This window comes from Myodes glareolus, chromosome 5, assembly GCF_982192425.1.
Source record: "Myodes glareolus chromosome 5, mMyoGla1.1, whole genome shotgun sequence".
NCBI classification, from domain to species: Eukaryota; Metazoa; Chordata; class Mammalia; order Rodentia; family Cricetidae; genus Myodes; species Myodes glareolus.
The window spans coordinates 30,691,172-30,713,822 of NC_142030.1; the positions used below are offsets into that span (position 1 = coordinate 30,691,172).

The window sequence follows — 22,651 nt, forward strand, 5'->3', positions numbered from 1 at the left end:
CCTTGAATGATCAACCACTTTTTATAGGCAGTTAGTTGGTATCTTGTATTGTTTATTCCCTGGAACTATGGATTTAATCTTATAGTTTGTGCTCAATTTTTTCATCTCTTAAAATCAGAAGTATAGTGCTAGGAATGTAGTTCAGTGGCAGTGTGTTTGCTTTGCATGTCAAGGTCTTAAATCAATCACCAGCACCATCCTCCCTCATCATTGCCTCCCCCTTCAGTTTAATTCTGTGTATTCTGTGTGGTGGTGGTTTGAATGCGAATGGCCCCAGAGGCTCATATATTTAAATAATTGATTCCACCTGGCAAAACTGTTTGAGAAGGATTAGGAAGTGTGGCCTTGTTGGAGGAAGTGTGCCCCCTAGGGGTCAGTTAAAGGTTTCAAAAGCCCATGCCAACCCCAGTTAGTTCTCAGCTACTGCTCCAGCACATCAGTCTGCACACTGCCATGCTCACTCCACGAAGGTCACAGACTCTACCCCTCTGCAACTGTGAACTCCAACAAACTCTTCTATAAGTTGCCTTAATCATAGTCTTTTATCACAGAAAGAGAAAAGCAACTCAGACAATCCTTTGTCTATTTAAAAAATGGTAAATAAGAAAAGAAAAAATTTTATCAAGTCAAAAAACTTGTATCAATATCTCAATCAAGACATACAACACATGACTATCCTTCAAGAAGCCCAAAGTCATGTTCTTAGGGTGTCTTTCTGAGTGCTATTCTTTCTCTCTTAACCCTAGTGATTGAAATGGATGCTAAAGGGTCTTTTAATAAATTCCAACCCTACCTAAAAAATTTCATAACAAACTTGAAAGGTATTTAGGGGCCATAGAATCAGCCATATATGGACAAGCAATCTGAGGATCAAATGACTTATCAAAGTGAACCAGAACTAGAAGAATCCAGGTCTCTCATAAATGGATCTATTTTAAATCAATAAACACACTAACTCGTAAAGCATATAATTTAAGGTTTGGAGGCTGGGAATCATATTTATGTAGCCCTTAATGATTTATATAAATCATTAAGATTAATAACTTACTAATGGAATGATGAAACTTTGTGTCAGTTCCAAAAAATAGCGTCGGAGAATAGCACTTTGAGCCTCAGAAGGGCGTTTCTGCTGTACACCCTCGACAGAAGAAAACAGAAACCAGTAAACAACCAAATCCAACAGCTTTGTAAATAGGCATTCCAATTTAATACCAACAAACCAACAAAAAAAAAAAAACTCAGAATGGGTTGGACAGATGACTCGGTGATTAAGAGCACTGACTGCTCTTCCCAGTTCAATTACCAGCATCCACATGGCTGCTGTTCCAGGGGATCTGACACCTTCACACCAATGCACATAAAGTTAAATAAATCATAAAAAAATATAAAAAACCCTCAGAACATTATATTGAATTAACTTAATTAGAAGATCATTTTGTAAAACTCTGTAAAAGAAGTCTTTCCAGATGAGGAGGAAAAGGCTGGCCTGTGAAAGGAGCAAGCAATTGTGGTGTGTTGTTATTGTACAGTAGGGTGACCACAGAACAATTATGTACTAAATAGCTCAAAAAACATAAATGAAAGAATTTTAAATGTTTCACCACAAAGAAATGATTAATATTGGAGAAATGGGTACATTTAACCAGACTTAATAATTACACAATATATATATATATATAAAAATATCATAGTACTGTATTGATAATTATAATTTGCTTTTATCACTCAAATATAATTTTGAAACTCTATAGATTTATTAATAGCACTTATCCCATCAGTTCATAGTGAAAATAATCTTTATTTTGCACATGCTGTATTAACATTACTGACATCTTTAAAAAACACCCTCTTTACTGTTAGATGCTACTGACAAGTTACTGCACTGTCTATGACTGGTGTCTTCCTACAGCTACAGACCAGCACTCAGGTCTCTGACTACTGCTGTGCTGGTGGTCTCCATTACATGTGCCTGTGCTTACTACACCCAGCTGTCTCTGCAGCTACTAATCTTTTGATTCATTGATTGATTTTTGGTTTTTCAAGACAGGGTTTCTCTGTAACAGCCCTAGCTGTCTTAGAACTCGCTCTGTAGACCAGGCTGGCCTTGAACTCATAGAAATCTGCCTGCCTCGGCCTCCCGAGTGCTACGATTAAAAGCATGCACCACCACTGCCCAGACTTTTGATTTTCTTTAAGTAAAATTTTTTTATTACTTATTTGTGTACATGTGTGCACAGGCACATGTGTGCCGAGGATGCTGCACAGACAGAGAACAACTTGCAGGAGTCAGTTCTCTCTTTCTCCCATGTGGATCCTGGGATTGAACTCAGATTTATGCATTTATGTCTGTGTGTATGACCAGGAGGTGGGAAGTGGCACACATGTACCACAGAAAAATGTATGAAGGGCAACTTGTTAGAGTTAGTTTTCTCCTCACTTCTCCCTCCCACAGATTAAATTCAGGCTGGCAGCTTGGCAGCCAACACCTTCCTGCCCTATCTATTTTTGAGGTAAGGAGTCACTGTTCAGCCAGGTTTGTCTAGAATTTAAGATCCTCCTATCTTAGATTCCTAGTGCTGGTGTTACAGCATTGAGCCACAACATTCAGACCTACTCTTGGGTTCAAAAGTAATTCAGGGCTGAGGTGTGCAAGGCTATAAGCAAAAGTAATTCAGGGATAGCAAGATGGCTCAGTGAATAAAGTAACTGTTCCCAGAACTCACATAAAAGGTAGGAAGAGAGAATTGACTTCATACTACACATACAGCTTTTAACTTTTGAAAGAGAATCCAAGCCAAGACACAATGGCACATGCCTATAATATAGTACTTGGGAAGCAGAAGCAGGGGGATTACAAATTCAAGCCCAACATGGTCTTCATATTGAGTTCTAGGCAAGACAAGGGAGATTCTTGGCTAGGAATTTGCCTCAATGGTAAAGAACTTGCCTAGCATGTATGAGGCCCTGGTTCAATCAGTAGCATTATTTTAAAGTGAGATTCTACTCCACATTACTACACAACAACAACAAAACCCCACACGCTGCCTAACTAAATATCACATATCTCAACAAGGAGATTTAAATTAATAATATGAGCGAGTATTTACCTTCTGGAGTTGTTTTATGATCTCCTCATCTCTGTTTAGATATGGCTTGTAAGAAGTATAGACTCCTGAGAAAAGAAGAGAGAGAAAAACCCAACAAACTAGATGAGTACATAGTTAAAACTAATGAAAGTCTGGGCCAGCAGGATGACTAAGCTGGGAAAGGTACTTGTTATGCGAGTCTCACGCTATGAGCTTTATCCGTCCCTGGAAGCCACGGTGGAAGGAGAGCCATGACTCCCAAACACTGTCCTATGACCTCTACACATGTACTATAACATTTGCATGCAGACATTCATAAGTATACACAAAATAAGTCATTAATAAAAACCAATACCAGGTTTAGAATCCAGAGTTTTTAGGTTCTTCAATTTTTTAACTTTAACTTGCTTAGGAATTTCACCTGCAAGAAAAAAAAACATAAAAATCCTTATAAACTGGGCTGAAGATGTAACTCAGAGACAGGATGTTTGCTTGGCATGCCCATCTTTAGCATCCTAATATTCTTAGTTATATCATACATGCCATAGCACTCATACCTTATAATTTTTTTCTCTATAAATTCTGGGGAGAGAAATAATTTAGTGGTAAGTTTCATAGTTCTTATAGTCACCAAGTTCTTGGTAATGATGAAAATGTATAGTAATCTACATGTGTTCTTTAGGATAAGAGGTGACAAGAACACCAGTGCTGCCGGCTTCACTCTGATAAAGGGAAAATCATCAGGTCTAAGACAGACACTGAGCTCCAATCCCAGATATTAGCGGAAGGAATGGCAAGTAGATTTGATCAAAACACATTGTATGTACTTACAAAATTCTGAACCAATTGTTTTAAAAACATAAAACAGATGCCAGAAAGCTCTGGGGAAAGGTCACAAATGTGAGGCAACAAACTGCAGTTCTATGATTATAAATATTTAATTTACAGAGTTATTCAGTGTCTGATGTGAGCAACAGACAAGAGAGGCTTAACATTAGCAGAGTCATCTTAATGCACCTTTGCATGTTTGCACATAAATCTTCTTGACTTAAAACAAATATTTTATCTTTCCTGTTGTGAAATCACCAAATCCACTTTCCCACTAGAAATGACCGGTTTCGGTGCGAGAGAGGAGACTCAGGGGTTAAGAACACTGACTATTTTTCCAGAGGAGCTGGGTTCAATTCCCAGCAATCACATGGTAGCTCACAACTGCCTACAACTCCACTTCCAGGGGATCTGATATTTTCACACCAATGCACATGAAATAAAGTTAAATTATTTTATAAAAAAGAAATGATCAGCTTCTAATTAGAGACAATATAAACCAGTACACTTTACTTTTTCTTCAGCAGACATTATTCTTAGGTTTTATGTTTTTATTTAATACAAAGTGGATAAACTGAGTAGGTAAACCACAAAAGAGCAACCTCTCTGCACTGGAACTAATTACCTTGCAGTGTTAAAACCAAATGCACATTTCTAGGATAATTACAAACTTCTGAGTCCAAGAGAGGCCATGCCTTTCCTCAGGAGGATATGCTTTTTCTGTAATTCTATATGTTCTGTTTTGAGTTTCCAAAATTAGAATCCCCACCAGGGTTTAATGCTGCACATCTTATGGAACAAATGCAGTAGGCCTGATTTTGAGTTGAAGAAGCCAAACAATGCCCTAAGACATATTCCAGCATTCACACAGTTGTAAAGTTAAATCTGATTTAATGAATATGGCTCTAAATCAACAAGAAATATAAGGAAAAAAATAGATATAATGAATTTCATCAAAACAAAATACTCTAGTGCATAAAAGGACTCTATCCAAACAGTAAAAAGACAATCCACAGAATGTTGGGAAATTTACAAAGCATGTCTGAGAAGAGACCAGTACCAAGGCCTTTTTTTTGTTTTGTTTTGTTTTTTGGAGACACGATCTCATTATGAGAACTTGCTAAGAACATCAAGTTGGCCTCAAATTCATCAAGATTGGCTTGCCTCAGCCTCCCAAGTGCTAGGGTACTGGCATTAAAGACATTTGCCACCATGCTCAGCTCCCCTATGGCAATTTTTTAAGATAAGTTTATTAGTTCATATAATGCCACCAATGGTTTCTGGCAAAAGTTACCTACCTATATCTCTAAGGGAACCTTTTTCATAGGAAAGAAAAATCAATAGCAATGTATTGTACTACAGTCAACCAAACAGTCTAGATTAGTTTAAAAAAAATCAGATATGATAAGTATAAAGATAAAAAAACTTAAAACCCCATGTCTTTTGTGGGTAGAGTTCTCAGAACTACTATTTGTATCTCATCAACCTAATGGAATAATGGGAGCATGACAATCATTAAATTGGGTTTTAAGTTAGACATCCAATATCAGAATTACTTATTCATGTAATCAACACTTACTAACTTCCTACAATAAGTCAAACACTATACATATTTTTCTCAAGGAGAGCACAACCTGTGAGGACTCCCTCCCTCAATACAATGCATAAGGCTACACACACAACACTTATCTTAACATCTACCTGAGAATTTCATGCCAACCCTGGAATAGTTCTAGCTTTTTGTTGTTGGTGTTGTCGTTTCGAGACAGGGTTTCCCTGTGTGTTTCTCACTGTTCTAGGACTCACCCTGCAGACCAGGCTAACCTCAGAGATATGCCAGCCTCTGCCTCCTGTGGGTTTGGATTAGAGGTGGTGTGCCACCACTGCCTAGCCTTTCCTTCCTTATTTTGAGATAGGGTCTCCAGTCTTTAGCTCATGCTGGCCTGGAACTATGAGTCTAGGCTAGTCTTGAACTCACAATCCTCCTGCCTTAGTCTCGAGAGTGTTGGGATTACAAAACTATCATTTTAGTTTTCTATAAGACTTTCCTCAAGTAAACTAGAATTTCCAATTATATCTGGCTTATAAAACAAAACCTCTGTTTCCTTGTGCTTTATAAGAATACTTTTGGGGACAAAAAAAAAAAGAATACTTTTGGGCTAGGGTATATGCCCATTTTAGCGAGAAGCTGTAACTTAGTGTGGGAACTCCTTCTGTATATGTGTTGCTTTTATTGGTTAATGAATAACGAAGATGCCTTGGCCTGTGATAGGGCAGAATAGAACTAGGTGGGAAAACTAAACTGAATGCTGGGAAAAAGAGGCAGTCAGTGAAATGCCATGTAGCCGCCAGAGGAGAAAGATGCAAGCTGTCAGCCGGAACCTTGCTGGTAGGCCACAATCCTTGTGGTAAAACATAAAATAATAGAAATGGGTTAATTTAAGATATAAGAGCTAGCTAGAAAGACACTTAAGCTATTGGCCAAACAGTATTGCAAATAATACAGATTTCAGTATGATTATTTCAGTTCTGGGCAGCCAGGAACAAACAAGCAGCCTCCCCCAACAGTAACTCTCCTCCAAAGGTTCTGATCTAGGCTGTCTACATGAATATTGCCAATAATACAAACATCAAGAGATGACCATCAGAGGAGATACAAGTAAGTGACCAGTCCCATCACACACTGTGAACACCAAGTAGACACATTACCTGCAGGTTTCAGATCTCCTATCCGAATAATGTGTGGCCAGTGCTGCAGTGTTTTAGCAAAAAAAGGGTTGGTTACTCCTAAGATGACTGAGGGCCTGGATAAAAACAAAACAAAATAAAGAGGTGCAAAACAAAAAATTTAAAAGAATGTTAAATCACAGAAGAATAAGTGACTGTTTATGAGCAAATGATATATAAACTATAGTTCCTTTACTTGGCTTATTACATATCAACATGACAGGCAACATATTCAGCATTAGACACATGAAGATAAAAAGATATTACTTTTATTAGATTTATTCATTTTATTTTATGTGTGAGTGTTTTGCCTACATGTGTGCATCACATGTATGCTTGGCACCCTAGAAAGTCAGAAAAAGGCATCAGATGCCCTGGAACTGGAGTTAAGAATGGTTATGAACCACCATGTGGGTGCTGGAAATCAAACCTTGGGTCTTCTGTAAGAGCAGTTAATGCTTTGAATGGTGAGCCATCTACCCAGTCCCCCAAAAACATGATTCTTAAAACAGACTATTGGTATAAAGATAAGCACACTCAATCACGATGTCAACAACTGGAAGACACTAAAGACCAAAATGAGAATGATATGTACAGTGATCACCAGGACCTCTGGCCTGCCAAGGTTTTCAAGGACAGATTCACCAGAGACATGATACAGATAAGACAAGAAAGATGAGTAGTTTCCTGCCAAGTAGACAAGGGAGGCAAGGGCAATGCAGAATAGCACACGCCAAACAATGAGGTACAGTCAGTCTCTACCCAGAACTACACACAGATTCACAGGTACTCAGCACTCCTGAGCAGAGTAGGGAGGATAAACAGCTAAAGAAGAGTCAAGGACAGCACAGAACAGATACAATTAATATGCTATCTTGGGTTTTTGTTTGTTTTTGAGACAGGGTTTCTCTGTGCTGTCCTGGAACCTGCTCTGTAGACACAATGGCCTCTAACTTAGATCTCCCTGCCTCTGCCTCTTCCTGGTGCTAGGATTAAAGGCATGCACCACCACTGCCCAGCTAATACGTTACCTTGTAAGCAAAGAGAAGCCACAAAGAATCAAGTGAAGGTATGGCACATAAAGGTTTTAGGTCACTGTAGTGTAATTTGGAGGATGTCCCGTAGGGATAGGAAGCCTGGGAGAAATACAACAGTGGACAGAGAAAAACTAGAGAACTATGGAAAGGAGATAATAAATAGGTTGAAAGATGTTTTAGGGTGATGAACTGACAGAATTTAGTTAAGTGTTGTTTTGGGCCATGTTAAGAAGACATAATACTATGTTTTTGATAACTAAGTCAAAACTAATACCATTTATCATGAAAGTAATAGGAGATTAGAACAAAAAAGAAGGAAAGAAAAAGAAATCAGTTAAACATGCTCAGTTTCAGATGCATTAAGACTTATGGGTGTGAAATGGGCATGGTGTTATATGCCTGTAATCACAGCACTTGGGAGGCAAAAGCAGGAGGATCAATAGTTCAAAATCATCCTAAAGTACATTATCAAGTTTAAGAACACCCTGATTTATAGGTGAGTTCTAGAACAGCAGATCCCATCTCAAAAAGAAAGAATACAGGTGTAACATTCTGTACCACCAATTGATGAAGGAGGGTCTTCTGTCTATGTGTTACTTTCATTGGTTAAATAAAGAGACTGCCTTGGCCTTTTGATAGGACAGCAGCTTAGATAGATCTTAGAGAAGACCAAACAGAATGCTGGGAGAAAAAAGCAGAGTCAGGTAGACGCCATGAAGCTCTGGCCCGAAATGGATGTAGGTTAGAATCTTCCTGTAAGCCACGACCCCGTGGTGATACACAGATTATTAGAAATGGGTTAATTAATATGTGAGAGTTAGCCAAGAAGAGATTAGATATAATGGGCCAGGCAGTGTGTTTAAATGAATACAGTTTCTGTGTAATTATTTCGGGTGTAAACTAGCCAGGGAGCCGGGCGGTGGGAAGCAGCCCTACGCTCCTTTTACAACAACTAATACTATAAAGTCTGGATGTCGAAGAGATCTAAGGTACAAAGATATATTTCAGACATTAGTATAGGATCTTTTAAGTTTCTGTTCTGTAGTTAGTCCAGAGTAGCCTTGAACTCACCTCAGTCTTCCTATTCAGTTTCTCAAGTACTAAGATTACAGGAGTAAACTATCACTACCTCTGTCCTACACACACACACACACACACACACACACACACACACACACACAGAAGTTCTTGTTGGTTACCTCAAGCAATGAGAAAAGAAAATATTGATGAATATTAAGAAGTTAGCCTGGAGTTTAGAAAGACAGCTCAGAGGTTAAGAGCACTACCTGCCCTTTCAAAGCACTCAGGTTCATAACATTTCCTAGGACCCACATGGCAGCTCACAACTATTTCAAACTCCAGTAACAGGGTATCTGATGCCCTCTGGCCTCTATGAGCACTGAACATAAATGGCGCATAGACATCCTTGCAAGCAAAACACTTATACACATAAAATAAAATAAATTAAAAAAGAGATTCTATTTAAAAAGAACACTTTTAATGCCAACACTCTGAAGGCAGAGGCAGGCAGATCTCTGTGAGTTCTAGGACAGCCAGGGCTACACAGAGAAACCACTTTCAAAAAAAACAAAACAAAACACAAACAAACAAAAACCTCTCAAAACTGCAAGATACTGTGATGTTAACAGAAAATCAAGAAGTAAAGAAAGTAAATGGAAATTAATTTTGTTCTAAAACGTTAGCTAAAAAGATAAGCAATTATAAAACAGGAGCTAACATAGAAAGAATATGATCGTTTTTCCCTTCTGTAGCCTGGCAGAATTTTTCATAATCAGAGTAAAAATCCAAGGAACAGCTGGGTAATTGTTAATAACAGTACATAATATATTAAGTAAAATCTCTCAAAAGAGAGCAAGTTACTACTCCTCAAGTCTTAAAGTTATTACCAACAGCTCCCAAAATCTTTTATAAAATCAATCTGTCAGCAAGTTAGAATTTTAAATTAAAAAGTTATTATACAACAAAATTTATTATACAGTTCTATAAAATTCTGGAAATAAAGGTACTACTTAGTTAACAAAAGTTATTGTGTTTACTCACGGAGCTTGAGTGCGGGTAGTATACTCTTTGAATTCACTATCATGAATTGTGAAGTAAGGTCGAAAATCACTGAAGTACTTTAGTGGAGAAATGCAGCTGTGGAGCAGAAAGACACAGAGATCAAGATTCTGCTCCATAACAATAAGGCATTCATATAAACAGTATATACCCAACAGACAGATTATTCCAAAACTGCCTTCAGGTGAGCACTGATAGCTAATATTAACTGGAATCTATCAAGTTCTAACTTCACATATATGAACGTGTGTGTGTGTGTGTGTGTGTGTGTGTGTGTGCCTGCGTATCATCCAGAGTCACAGAAACATGGTTTTAGCCCTAACTGAATGAAGTCAATCTTTTCATCCATTCTGAGAAAGCTGTTGCATGGATTGATGCAATGAGTGGGGAACGTCACAGACTGGAAGTACTGAAAGTGTCAGCATCAAGAGCCCAATATACTCACTTAACAAGAGCCAGTACAGTTTCTGAAGACTCAGACGGCGATGGTGCCATAACCACAAGGGGCTCTCCCAACAGCACCAACTCCCACAGCATTTGGCTATGAAGGAAAACTGGGCAGAAACACCTAGAAAGTGTTTATACAGTAGAAATACTTTATTATTTATCCAATTTTGCCTTTCAAATTTCCAAATAATCATTCTAAGAATTTCACATTGATACAAATTCTCCTGCTACTGACAGCTTGACCTGTAAAATTAACTAAGAATGTGGTAATACATACAGACATAAGTCTCTTATACATACTACATACATACATATATATGTATATACATACATACATACATACATATGTATATACATACATACACACACACACACACACACACACACACACACATATATATATATATAACCAAAGCCAGGTATGGCACACCCTTGTAATAAAGCACTTGGAAGGGAGAAGCAGTAATATCAGAAGCTCAAGAGCATCCTCAGATAGTGAGTCCAAGACCTGTCTCAAAAAGGAGAAGAAATTAAAAATAAAAACAAAAACCAACCAATGTATCAGCTTGTCTTATTGCAATTTTTTATGAAATTAGATGTAATACACACAGATGGTAAACAATAAAAGGATGTTATCAAATTGTGTTAACATATGACAGGCCTATATTATTAACAATCCTGTTATACTTGAATTTCTATTCTAAGTATTTTGAAGGAAACAAAATAATATTCCAAGGGGACATTTACTGAATGTCCATATCTTAAAATACAGTGCTAGGCTGGGAGCACAGTTTTGCATAGAGCATGTACTTTGCACAGTGCAAGGCCCTGGATTCAATCTCTAGAACACACACAGATGCACACATTCTACAAAGAAAAAGTAGATACTTCAAAAAAAAAAAAAGAAATAAAAAGTTAAGGGCAGTAGAAAGAAGGAAAAGAAGAGGACGAGAAGTTCATCTGTAGCTGATTCTGACTGACTGTACCAGCCCAAGAGCTGAAGCTCTGATATCAAAGGATGATAACAAATCTCAGGGGCCTCTATGGAATCAAGGAATTAATTCCTGGACCAATCCTCTTCCATATTTTTACAGAGGCCCTGGAGTTAGTCTGGGCCGTGAGGACACAATTCCACTAGTGTGTTTAAGTCTCAACATTTGGTTACTTTTTACTTATTTAGTTTTCTTCTTTGTTTAGCAACAATTTGTCCCTAGCTGATTAGAGAAGAGAAAAAAAGGTACTTTTAAACATCATAACCAATCTCACTAGCTAAAAACACAAATACCCCCCATGCCGAAAAACATGGAAGTACAAAAGCTTGAGATAAATAGATTAATTTAACTAAAAATTAAGAAAAACAGGACAAATGCAAAGCAGGGTCTCTCTTCAAAATAGCTCAAAGATAAGGCAACGGAGCTGTTCCTTTTCCCTTCCTAAGGGTCTCAAACCTAAAACAGAACATAGGCATCTCTGCCAGAAGATCCTGGTGGTGGTTTGTGTGTGTGTGCATGTGTGTGTGTGTGTGGGGGGTTGAATAAAGAAAAGAAGTGATGGTCCATGAAGCTGGTGGACTCAGCTGTGGTGAAAAGGGGGGTATATCGTACTGGGGTGGATGTCTAGGACACACAAACCAGAGGAGTGTCCAGCTGTGCACTATCAGAGCTAGAGTGGACCAAGGGGCTTCTCTCTCTCTCTCTCTCTCTCTCTCTTTCTCTCTCTCTCTCTCTCTCTCTCTGTGTGTGTGTGTGTGTGTGTGTGTGTGTGTGTGTGTGTAAAAGTGCCTAACTGAAACAAGTTTAGATTTATGAAGGTTCACAGCAAAAGGAGTAGAGTCCATTGTGACAGGGAAGGCATGGTGGCTGGAGGATCCATCTATGGGTAGGAATTGGTGAAAGCTTGGTTTATCACTTTTCAACAAAGCAGAAAGCTGTGACCTCAGAGAGTATAAGACCAGGCTCTAACTCACTCCCAGTGATTTACTTCCATCAGTCAGCATTTACCTCTTACAGGTTCTGGTCAGTCAAAACGTACCTTCTAGCTAGGGCTCAAAAATCTGGGGTGGGGTGGGGCATTTTACATTCATACTATAACAGACCATCTGGGGTCAGGGGGCATTTTACATTCACACTATAACAGACCATTTGGAGTCGGGGGGCATTTTACATTCATACTGTAACAAACCATCTGGCACAAGGGTCAGTGGCTTGAATGGGAAGTAGAGTAAGGAGGGCACTCACGTGGCTCTGTGAGCCAGAACCCAAGTGGACAGAAGCTGGCATTCATTGGAGAAGTGATCTAGCTGGATGGTACAAGAAGTCAAATACTGAGCAGGGTAAGAAGGGCTTGCATGTGGCTAGATGTAGGGTTTCGGAGCCCAGTGGAGAAAGGGATGAGACAGGGAACAGGATTACAGTGGAGACGGTAAATTGCTTTTAGCTAGGGGTTGATCAAATCAGTAAATCAATTTAAAAAATTTTAAAAGATAACTTCTCAAGGAAAAGAAATACAAGTATATAAAAGAAGAAAACAAAAATAAATTTTGTCACATAGCATTGGACTTGAGAACATTTATTATGACTTTGTGGTTTTTAATATATGTGGATAGAGAAATAAGTATATATATAAAATTTATGTTTGTGTATCTATTATATGTATATGTACTATCAGATACTAAGAAAGTCTAAAAGCTTTGTCAACTCAGTCGATGGGTCTGTCCAAACTGCTTCATTCTGAAATTTCAGGGTGTGGGGAGGTGGAGTAACCATGTGCCTCTTATTGCACTACGAATCATCACCAAGTAACATCACGCAGAGTCCCTGACTTGAAGAGACTTGTTTCTTTCAACTGTTTTGGAAACTACCCTTTAATTCCTATTTCAACTTAAGAATTAAGGGACTACTACTGGGATTCAGAGGAAGCTAAAATCAAAGGTCCAGTCTACAGACAGTGATGTATGGAGTAAGTGCTGGCCTAGTGAAAGCAGAAACATTGGCTGACCCTCAACTCTATCTCTACAACTTCAGGGGTCCCTTCTCTCAGAGTCTGAATGTAAAAATATTATTTCAACATAACAAATGTCACTTACATTAACAAACATAAAATGAAAATTTGAGGCAGGTATGGTGCAAAATCGTGTAATCTCAGCAGTTGGGAGGTAAAGTCAGGAAGACCAAGGCCAGCCTTAGCTACACAGTAAGTTTGGGGCCAATAAATGTTACTGGAGAATCTGTCTCAAAAAACAAAAATAAAAACAAAAACAGAAAAAGGAAAGCTCTACACACTAGTGCTATCATGGGAAGCATTAGTGTGATCCTTTGATATTTTGCCTGGGATGATTTTTCACGGCTTAGTTTTTATTTAAAAAGATTTATTTATGCTATTTTATATTTATGAATGTTCTGCCTTATGTATGTCTATTCACCACATGCAGGCTTGGTGCCCACAGAGGCCAGAAGAGGGCATCGGATCCCCTGGAACTGGAGCTATGGATGCCTATGAGCCACAGTGGGAGCTAGGAGTCAAACCTGAGTCCTCTGCAAGAGCAACAAATGTTCTAAACCACTGAGCCATCCCTTCAGCCCCCATGGCTCAGATTTTTCTTTATTTCCTTTTTCCTTCTCCCTCTTCCCCCCAAATAAAAAGATTTAACATTCTCTGAAGTTCAAAAGAAAACTTTCCTAGTACATCCAGGCACGATGGCACACACACTCCTTGCACCTGGGAGGGTGAGGTCATCCTAACACAATGAAACAAAATGAAAGTAACTCCTCATACACACAAACCAAAACCCCCCAGAAAGCCTCCATAACAACAATAAAACAGAAAACAAAAAACTAGTAACTGAAGTCTGAGTCAATTTATACAAATTCTTAGCATATCTCTCAATGACAAGTATTCAAACTGTTAGCAGTGTATAATCTCTATGTATCTCTCCTGTAGTATTTTTTATAGTTATTCCACCTTTATATACAAAGCTAAAACTTGTAAAAATTATAATTTAAACCTTACTCATACTTTATTTACAGAAAAACTGGGCCTTGACTAGGATTTAGAAATAGTTCCATCATCTCAAAAATTTCCCCCATTCTCAAGCTTCCTTTCTTTGGGTTTCTGGCCCTGTAGTGTTGCCTGTGCCAAAATTATGTAAATGAAACCATCTATTAAGTAGCTTACAAAAGTCTGACGTCTGTAATTAGCATACTGTCTTTGAAAGTCATTTATGCTGTTGTATCTATCAAAGGTTCATCCACTTATTTATTATTGCTGAGTGGTTTTCTATGTGCATAGGTATTTGGGTTGTATTCTATTTCAGGCTACTATGAATAAAATAACTTTATTTATTGGTTTTTTACAAGATTTTAACAGTATTATATTATTTTTAAATTTTATTCACTCTATTTATTTTTTGTTTGTTTGTTTATGACTGGGTTTTTCTGCATAACTATCCTGGCTTTCTTGGAATTCTGTCTGTAAACCATGCTGGTCTCAAATTCACAGAGATCTGCCTGTCTCTTAAGTGCTGAGATTAAAGGGTTGTGCCATTGCCACTCTATACACGAGCATCTTGCCTGTGAGTCTATCTGTGCACTAAGTATGTGCATAGTACCTGACGAGGTTGGGAATGACACTGGATGCCCTGAGACTGGAGTTACAGGAAGTTCCGAGTCACCATGTGGGTGCTGGGAGTCAAACTTGGGTCAAACTTGGAAAAGCAGTCAGAGTTCTTATCAGCTGAGTCTCTCCCTAACCTGATAGAATATATTTTGATCATATACTTCCTCAACTCCTCCCAGAATCTATTTACCCACCCAACTTCATGCTCTTTCTTTCTCAAACAAACAATCCAAAAATACGAAAAAAAAAATCAAAACAAAACAACAACAACAAAGTATACAAGTTGTGTTGGCCAACTACTCCTGAGCAAAAGCCCTGCCCCAGACTGTGAATGATATTCCTCAGGAATGAAGTAAATTATGATATACATGTATCTGCATGCAAGTCTTTGTATAGGCTGTTATTTCTCTATTTTTCTTTACTGAAGATTTTTTAAAGTACACCACAAAATTGAAAATTCAACTAAAAAAAAACTCTACTTTTTCTAACATCTCCACAGCACACCTCTCATACCAAATGAAAGAAAAACTATTTGTCTTAACCACGCAGTACCCGGTGCAGCTGAGATGGAGCACTACCACCAAAACATTACGAGTATTCTCCATAAACAACAATTATAACAAAGTAAAAAGACAAAGAAGTTAGCCATTTTTTTTAATTCTTTACCTGAAAAGATCCACCTCATGGACAGTAGGTAAAATAATAGATGTGTGGGTGTCTGCCTAGAGGATTAAAAGAAAAGAATAAAATTAGGGGTGATATCATTAAACTTTACAGAAACTTTTTTCGGTTTTGTTTTTAAGACAGGGTCTAATGGTGTAATCTTGGCTGTCCGGGAACTCAATATATAGTCGAGGCTGGCCTAGAACTCACAGACTGGTGCAGAGCTTAAGGGAGAACTGAAGCAAGGCCAAGGTCAGCCTCACTAGCAAGTTCCCGGCCAGAGAGGGCTACACAGTGCTATCCCCATTCTGTGTTTTTCATGAAAGAGAATTTATACAGAAGACAGAGAAAAATATGAACACTATGGGTAAGAACCACCCCACTGGCCAGATGTGCGACCAAGTCACACCTGCAGTGTGGCTGCCGTTAGCACTAGGATGTATGCAGCAAGCAGCTAGTTTCCCTGCTGCTCTCAAGCTTCACTCGGAGAACAAAGGGAATGGGAATAGATTTAATCAAACTGATGAACAGAAACTGATGAACAGAAAAATCTTTTTCAGAAAAAAGTTCTGAATCCTTTTGACTGATTCTTCTAAAATTAGGAGTCTGTTGGCTACCCTTCTAAGAGAAAATCTTTTTCAGAATCAAACCTCTTTTAAAAAGTATTTGCTGTCCTTTTGTCCTCCCAATTACGACACATACTCTGGGTTTTCTAGTACCAACTGAGGCAGTAACAGCAACAACCACCAAAGCCAAGAAATGTTAGAAAGTTTATCAACAACTGTCCAAGACAATACTGGGTATTTCAGAAGCTGCAGTGTGGCCACAGTGTGCCCTCACACTACCTGCTGAGTTAGCTGCACCATCTGAGTGGTCCCAGGCTTGTCATGACACGTGGGAATCCGGACCTTAAAGACAAAGACAGAAGCTTCTACCTTTATCTGTACGAGAAGTGCTCTATCTAGCTGCTAAAAAAGACACACTCAACACTTCTAAAATGCTACAAATACCAAGTATTTATGTCGAATTTCAGAATGAAGGATATTCACTTTTAGATACAGCATAAGTAGGGGAACCAAAGTTTCCATGTGTACAAACAGAGATCACTAAACACCAAGAAGCAAATGTGCTTAAAAAAAAAAAAAAAAGGACACCAACTTTATAGGGCTTTCTGCTTATCTTCCAGTCTCTGATTTATAATAAATACACACCCAAACACACCCTCTCAAGTCTGCCAAATTTCTGTATAAACCCCACGGGAAATAATGGAAACTCTCAATCCAGTGCTATCAGTATTATTTTTTATGTTTGCCAAAGGAGTTGTGGGAGAACACATCTTCAAAACAGCAGATCAAAAGAAGGGACTTGTGAAGATGAAAGCCGATGCCACAGATATATGAATTGCAAAGAACAAAGAACTTGAGCATATTCATACAAAATCTGAAAGAAAGCTCAAATTCCTTAGGTGGAAAACTGTGGCCTGGGGATATAGCTCAGTAGGAAAGCACTTGCCTAGCACCTGTGAGGTCCTGGGTTCAACCCCAATACACAGAGAGAAAAACAATGAAAAGAAAAAGCAAAAAACCTCACTGTTGCAGAGCATATTTCAAGATAAGTATGCTTGGTCTGACAGTTACCATTTAGACCTGAAAACCAATGGCTTTTCTAGTTTATCTTAATTTTCAGCAATTCACACTCAATGTAAGTGTTCTGTTTTTGCTCACCACCCATATTGCAGAATTTCACATTCCTGTGCAAATTCTACAAGGTGCAGTGCCTAACTGGAAGGGCTTGGTGTTGTGTGAAGGGTTCTGTGAAGCAGGATAAACTGTGGGGATCGGAAATGCGTCACAGCAATAACAACAGCAACGGCTAAGTACTGCTATGTCATAGGACGGTAAAAACAGCATCCATGTGTGAGCTTTCTGTACAGCTCTTTAAAGGGCAGACAAATGAGATGGTAAGTTGTTACCTTCATTACTACCCCCATGATAGGCAGATGCAAAGTTTTCCCTGGCACTGGGGCAGGCCATCGGTCAACATCATTACAAGCTGAAAATGTAACAAAATATTTTCTTAATGTAAGTGGAAAATTAAAATGGATACTGCAAGTTAAAGTTCTTTTGTGACATGGGAGAAACATATTTGTAACAACAACAGATAAGGTGCAAGTGATGAGATCTTTAATTTGCATTTCTTTCAGAAACACTATGTTAAAAACACTAGGATATACATTGGTCAGTTGTTCCATGGGAGATAAAGAGATGGCCCAGCAGTTAAGGGCACTTCCTGCTCTTGCAAAAGACCTGAGTTTGGTTTTTGGCACTGATGTCAGAAAACTCACAACCACCTGCAACTCCAAGAATGTGATGCCCTCTCTGGTCTCCCTTCAGGCCCTCACACAAATATGGCTCTTTCTCACACACACACATCAATAAAAATTTTTAATTTTTTAATTTATTTATTTTATGCTAGTGGTTTTTGTCTTCATGTATGTCTGAGTGAGGGTGTCAGGTTCCCTGAACCTGGATTTACAGACAGCTGTGAACTGCCATGTGGATGAACCCAGGTTCTCTGGAAAAGCAGCCAGTATTCTTAAGCACTGAGCCATCTCTCCAGCTTAATAAACATGCTTTTAATTTAAAAAAAAAAAAAACAAAACTGTTGAATGACAAATAGGTTCAAGGGCAGTTTTCTTATTTATTTTTAACTACTAAAATGTTGTACACTAAGAATTTCTGTTCAATCGTACTTCAAGAGCTATCAGTTCAAAACCGTATTCCCAACTCTAATAAACACCACTTATGTTGTTACAGTAGATAGAACCACAAAGCACTTCTGGAATTTATAGGTAAAGATGTCAGAGCAAAAATTCTGATTCTTTAGAATAGCAACTTCCACTTTATTAAAACATTTTCATTCAGTGGGGGGTGAGATACAGCTCAAATGCTGCTGCTAACAGCTCTATCAAAAGACCACAGCTTGATTCCCAGAAGCCATGTCAGGCAGCTCACAACCATTTGGAACTCTAACTCCGAGGGATCTGATACTTCTGGTCTCCAAGAGCACCAGCACACATGTAGCAAACACACACACACACACACACAAATAAAGAAAAAAAGCAAAAATAAGTATTTTTTAAAAGACGAAATAACTTGGGCTGGGGAAAGTCGGTAAAGTGCTTGTTGGACAAGCAGGAGGAACTAAGTTCGACTCCCCAGAATTCTCAAGAAAAGCCAGGCATGGTAAAGATGCACAGCTGCAGTTCAAGCATTGGGGAGGAGGAGGCGGCTCACTGAGACTCACTGGTCAGTCAGCCGAGCCTAATTAGAAAGCCCTAGGTAAGAGCCCCCATTTCAAAACTCAAGGTGAATGGCTCCTGAGGAATACCACAAAAGACTGACCACTGGCGTCCATACACATGTTCATACTTTTGCATGTGTACTTGCACATACACATGACTCTGAAAATGTGTGGATATGCACACATAAACAGATATACTTGAATACAGAATACATAACTTATGTAATATTTAACTTACCTGCTTCCAAGCAAGGTTCATTTTTTTCAAAATACTCTGGTGCTATCTGTTTGAGTACGGTGTTAAAAAAGTGAATATAAGGTAGCTTGCTGATCAAAACCAATGACTGAAGAAAGAAAGGGGACAAAATTTTCTTAATGCCGAATAATTATAATTTTGGTTTGTCATTTACATTTTGCATGAACAATTATTAATGAGCTAAAATTCAGCAAAAAAATACTGATTTTAACATTAAAAGGTTTTTACACTACAATGTTAAAAGAAAATACAAAGTCATAACTGAGGAACAAAAAAAGTTTAATCTTATTATTATGCTTTAAAAACTAAAGGTATATTACAGATATTTCTGTTCTTCAAGTAAAAAAGTTACTCAACAAACAAACTAATAAAATGAACAATTTAAAAAGCCCAGCATAATTGTTAGTTTTGACTGTCAACTTGAGATAATCTATAATCACTGGGAAGAGACTATCAATGACCCTCTGTACCAGGTTGGCCTATGTCTACAGGCGATTATCTTGATGATGTTAAATGAGGTAGGAAGACCCACCTACTATGGATGAAACCATTCTTTAGGCAGGGGATCCTGAACTAAGAGTGAAAAGAACAGGCTGAGCATGCTATGGACACAATCACATGGGTACAGGTCATCAGTATCTGAAGCTATTGCCACTGTGATCCTTCTACAAAGGTGGACTATAGCCTGGAAGTAGGGTTAACATCAACTGCATTCTCCCCTAGGTTGTTTGGGTCAGGGTATTTATCACAGCAACAGAAACAAATTAAGATGCCTACCAATTGTCTACAACATAGCAGCATCAAAAAAAAAAAAATTGGCCACATGAAGTCTAAGGAAACAACAAACTGTGATGCTTGGCTCAAATTCCCATGGCTGTGAGTTCTACAATTCAACTGTGTTAATCCCTTAAACACTGCGACTTTCATTATGATCACTTTAGATACAAGCACACTGACTTTTACATGTAGTTTTTCCCTTGAAAGATGCTAATTTTATTTTTTTTAAGATTTTACTTTTAGCCAGGTGGTGGTGGCACATACCTTTAATCCCAGCACTTGGGAAGCAGAGGCAGGTGGATCTCTGTGAGTTCAAGGCCAACCTGGGCTACAAGAGCTAGTTCCAGGACAGGCTCCGAAGGTACAGAGAAACCCTGTCTCAAAAAACCAAAAAAAAAAAAATTATTTTTATTTATGTGTATATGTGTCCACAGAGTCCAGAAGAGGGCTTCCGATCCCCTGGAGCTGGATTTATAGATGGCTGTAAGCTGTCCAGTGTGGTTGCTGGGAAGTGAATGGGCGGCCTCTGCAACAGCAGAAATTACCCTTACCTGCTGAGCTGTCTCAGTGAACGACTTTCTCCCTTCCTGGGCAGCATCAGCTAATGGCTACAGATGGAGAAGGCATGTCCTATTAGCTGTCCTATTAGCTCACATTAGACAGGACTGATTCATTTTCCCCTAATTTATTAAAAAGATGGTACATTTAGATTGGAAGCAATAATGGTGAAGATGCTGCTAACTTTACTCACTGACCCGGGGAAAAAAGAAGAAAACAAAAACTGCAGAGCAGGTTCTCACGGGGGTTAAGAATATTACAACTTGTTTATTTTCTCCCGTATTCTCCAGTGTCAATACACAGAACTCCACAGGTAGTAACTGAAACACTACAGTTTGTCACAAGTCCAGCACAGAGATAGCAACAATTTAACAGTTAAAAACTATAAAACATTGTGGGACCTTTAATCTTTAATCTCAGCACGCAGGAGGCAGAGGCAGGTGGATTTCTGTGAATACAGAGAGGCCAGCCAGGTCTACAGAGCAAGTTCCAGAACAACCAGAGTTACATATATGGGCAGACCCTGTCTTAAAAAGATGAATAAATAAGATAGGTGTCTATAATCTAAAAGGCACAAGTGAAACATAAAGCTCTCTAATCATTTCTACTTTAGAGTGGAGAACTGAGACGGGCTCTCATGGAGCTTAGGCTGGCCTCAAATTCCTGCGTCTTCTGTCTCTGCCTCCCAAGTGTTCAGACCACGGGCAGACACCATTAAGTCCAGTGCTCACCTTTTCTAATCACAACTAAAAATATTAATAGTTCATCTAAAAATTACCTTCTGAAAGTAGCCTCTTTTAAGAGTTTTATCGCGAACTTGTCGGAAATAGACATATCCATAAAAATATGCAGGATCTTTCTATGAAAGAAGAGACAAAAATTGTATGTGTGTATGTCTGTACATATATATGTAGTTATCCTTTAACAGTAACACTGGACTTACTTAATAATCCAAGTTAGTATGTGAGAAATGCACAAAAGCCAGTTAGACCTTCCTACCAACAAACAAAAATCAGGAGAAGAAGCACCTGCCGACTTGCCCAAGATTAAACTACAGCCTGAGAACTGGAGGCGGGGCTTCCCTAGGAAGCCATCAGCTTATGTTCTTTATTCCTGTCTAGACTTGCAAACTGAAATCAGAAAAACATCAAATTCAGTGTTCCCCCAGTGTAAATACATATGGCTGTAATAAGATCTGAGGTGCTGGCACAGGGAAAGTGTGATGATATTTACTGCATAAAGCCGGCCACTCCACCCGCACATCTCAGGAGAGCACAATTCACGATGGCATCGCTTCCAGAACTCACAGTCACTTCCACTCGCACACTGAGTCCTTAGCATTCGGACTTTCTCTGAGAAACCCAGACAGACAATAAAGCACCCCCAAAGGCAAACAACAATAACATGTCATCAAGGTGACTGAGTATACTAGTTCTAAAGCAACAAGCTCTAATGCTCCCTCTCCATGGACATTTTTCCATGGCCACTTTTCAAACCTTTAAGTAAACTGGTAAATCTTTGTCAAACTGATCGAGAAGACAATGTAGTGACACCCTCCTCCCAGAAGACTGTCGGAATCGGAAACAAAACTGGGTATCTCCAAGACAACCTAATGAAAAAAGAAAGGAAAAGCCAGTCAGTATGGCTCAGGGTGTCATTTAAACAGTTTCATCAGTATCAGAGTGAAAGAACTTTACAAGTAACTTAAACACATTTCTTCATGTCTAAGAGAAGAAAAAGACAGTTTAGAAATTCTAGGATTTAGCCAGGAGTGGTGGCGCACACCTTTAATCCTAGTACTTGGGAGGCAGAGGCGGGCGGATCTGGGGACTGAGGTCTGGTCTGCAGAGTGAGCTCTAGCACAGTGGGAGCTACAGAACGAGACTGTGCCTCAAAAACGCAAAACAAATTCTGGACTTGCTCAGTTAGAGAAAAAATGCACATCTTAATTCTTAAGTGTTTCTGCAACTTTTCCTGCTTCATTTTCCAGTGTCATTCATTGTTTTAATTTGCCTACGTATGATATCATCTCACAAATGTAAACTAATGAAGCTAAACACAAAAGCACTCACACATCAGCACGTGCACACACACACAAAACACACCTTTTGTAAATCTATGTCTATACTAACTTCTGTTTTGATTTTGAGACAGGTTCTCACTATGTGGATGGCCTGAACTCTACATAAACAAGGCTAGTTTTGAACTCAACAATCTGCCTGCCTCTGCCTCCCAAGTGCTGGGATTAAAGATATGTGCTACCATATCCATGTATA

At 38.7% G+C, this 22,651-nt stretch overlaps 1 protein-coding gene across 3 annotated transcripts in view; it reads right to left on the minus strand.

The window, feature by feature from the left end:
• The window catches only part of Dennd6a (DENN domain containing 6A), a 56,383-nt gene that overhangs the window by 12,148 nt on the left and 21,584 nt on the right, over positions 1-22,651 (minus strand). For 2 of the 3 annotated variants that reach the window (XM_085687799.2, XM_085687801.2), the window contains exons 4-16: positions 21,872-21,984; positions 21,154-21,234; positions 20,369-20,425; positions 19,023-19,128; positions 17,454-17,533; positions 16,327-16,389; positions 15,485-15,540; positions 10,203-10,325; positions 9,740-9,835; positions 6,624-6,718; positions 3,442-3,507; positions 3,108-3,172; positions 1,049-1,138 (exon numbers count right to left, since the gene is read on the minus strand). In XM_085687799.2, coding sequence (XP_085543925.2) covers positions 1,049-1,138; positions 3,108-3,172; positions 3,442-3,507; positions 6,624-6,718; positions 9,740-9,835; positions 10,203-10,325; positions 15,485-15,540; positions 16,327-16,389; positions 17,454-17,533; positions 19,023-19,128; positions 20,369-20,425; positions 21,154-21,234; positions 21,872-21,984 — 1,091 coding nt within the window. The remainder of the gene's footprint in view (positions 1-1,048; positions 1,139-3,107; positions 3,173-3,441; positions 3,508-6,623; positions 6,719-9,739; positions 9,836-10,202; positions 10,326-15,484; positions 15,541-16,326; positions 16,390-17,453; positions 17,534-19,022; positions 19,129-20,368; positions 20,426-21,153; positions 21,235-21,871; positions 21,985-22,651) is intronic. The other variant, XM_085687800.2, reaches the window with a different exon arrangement.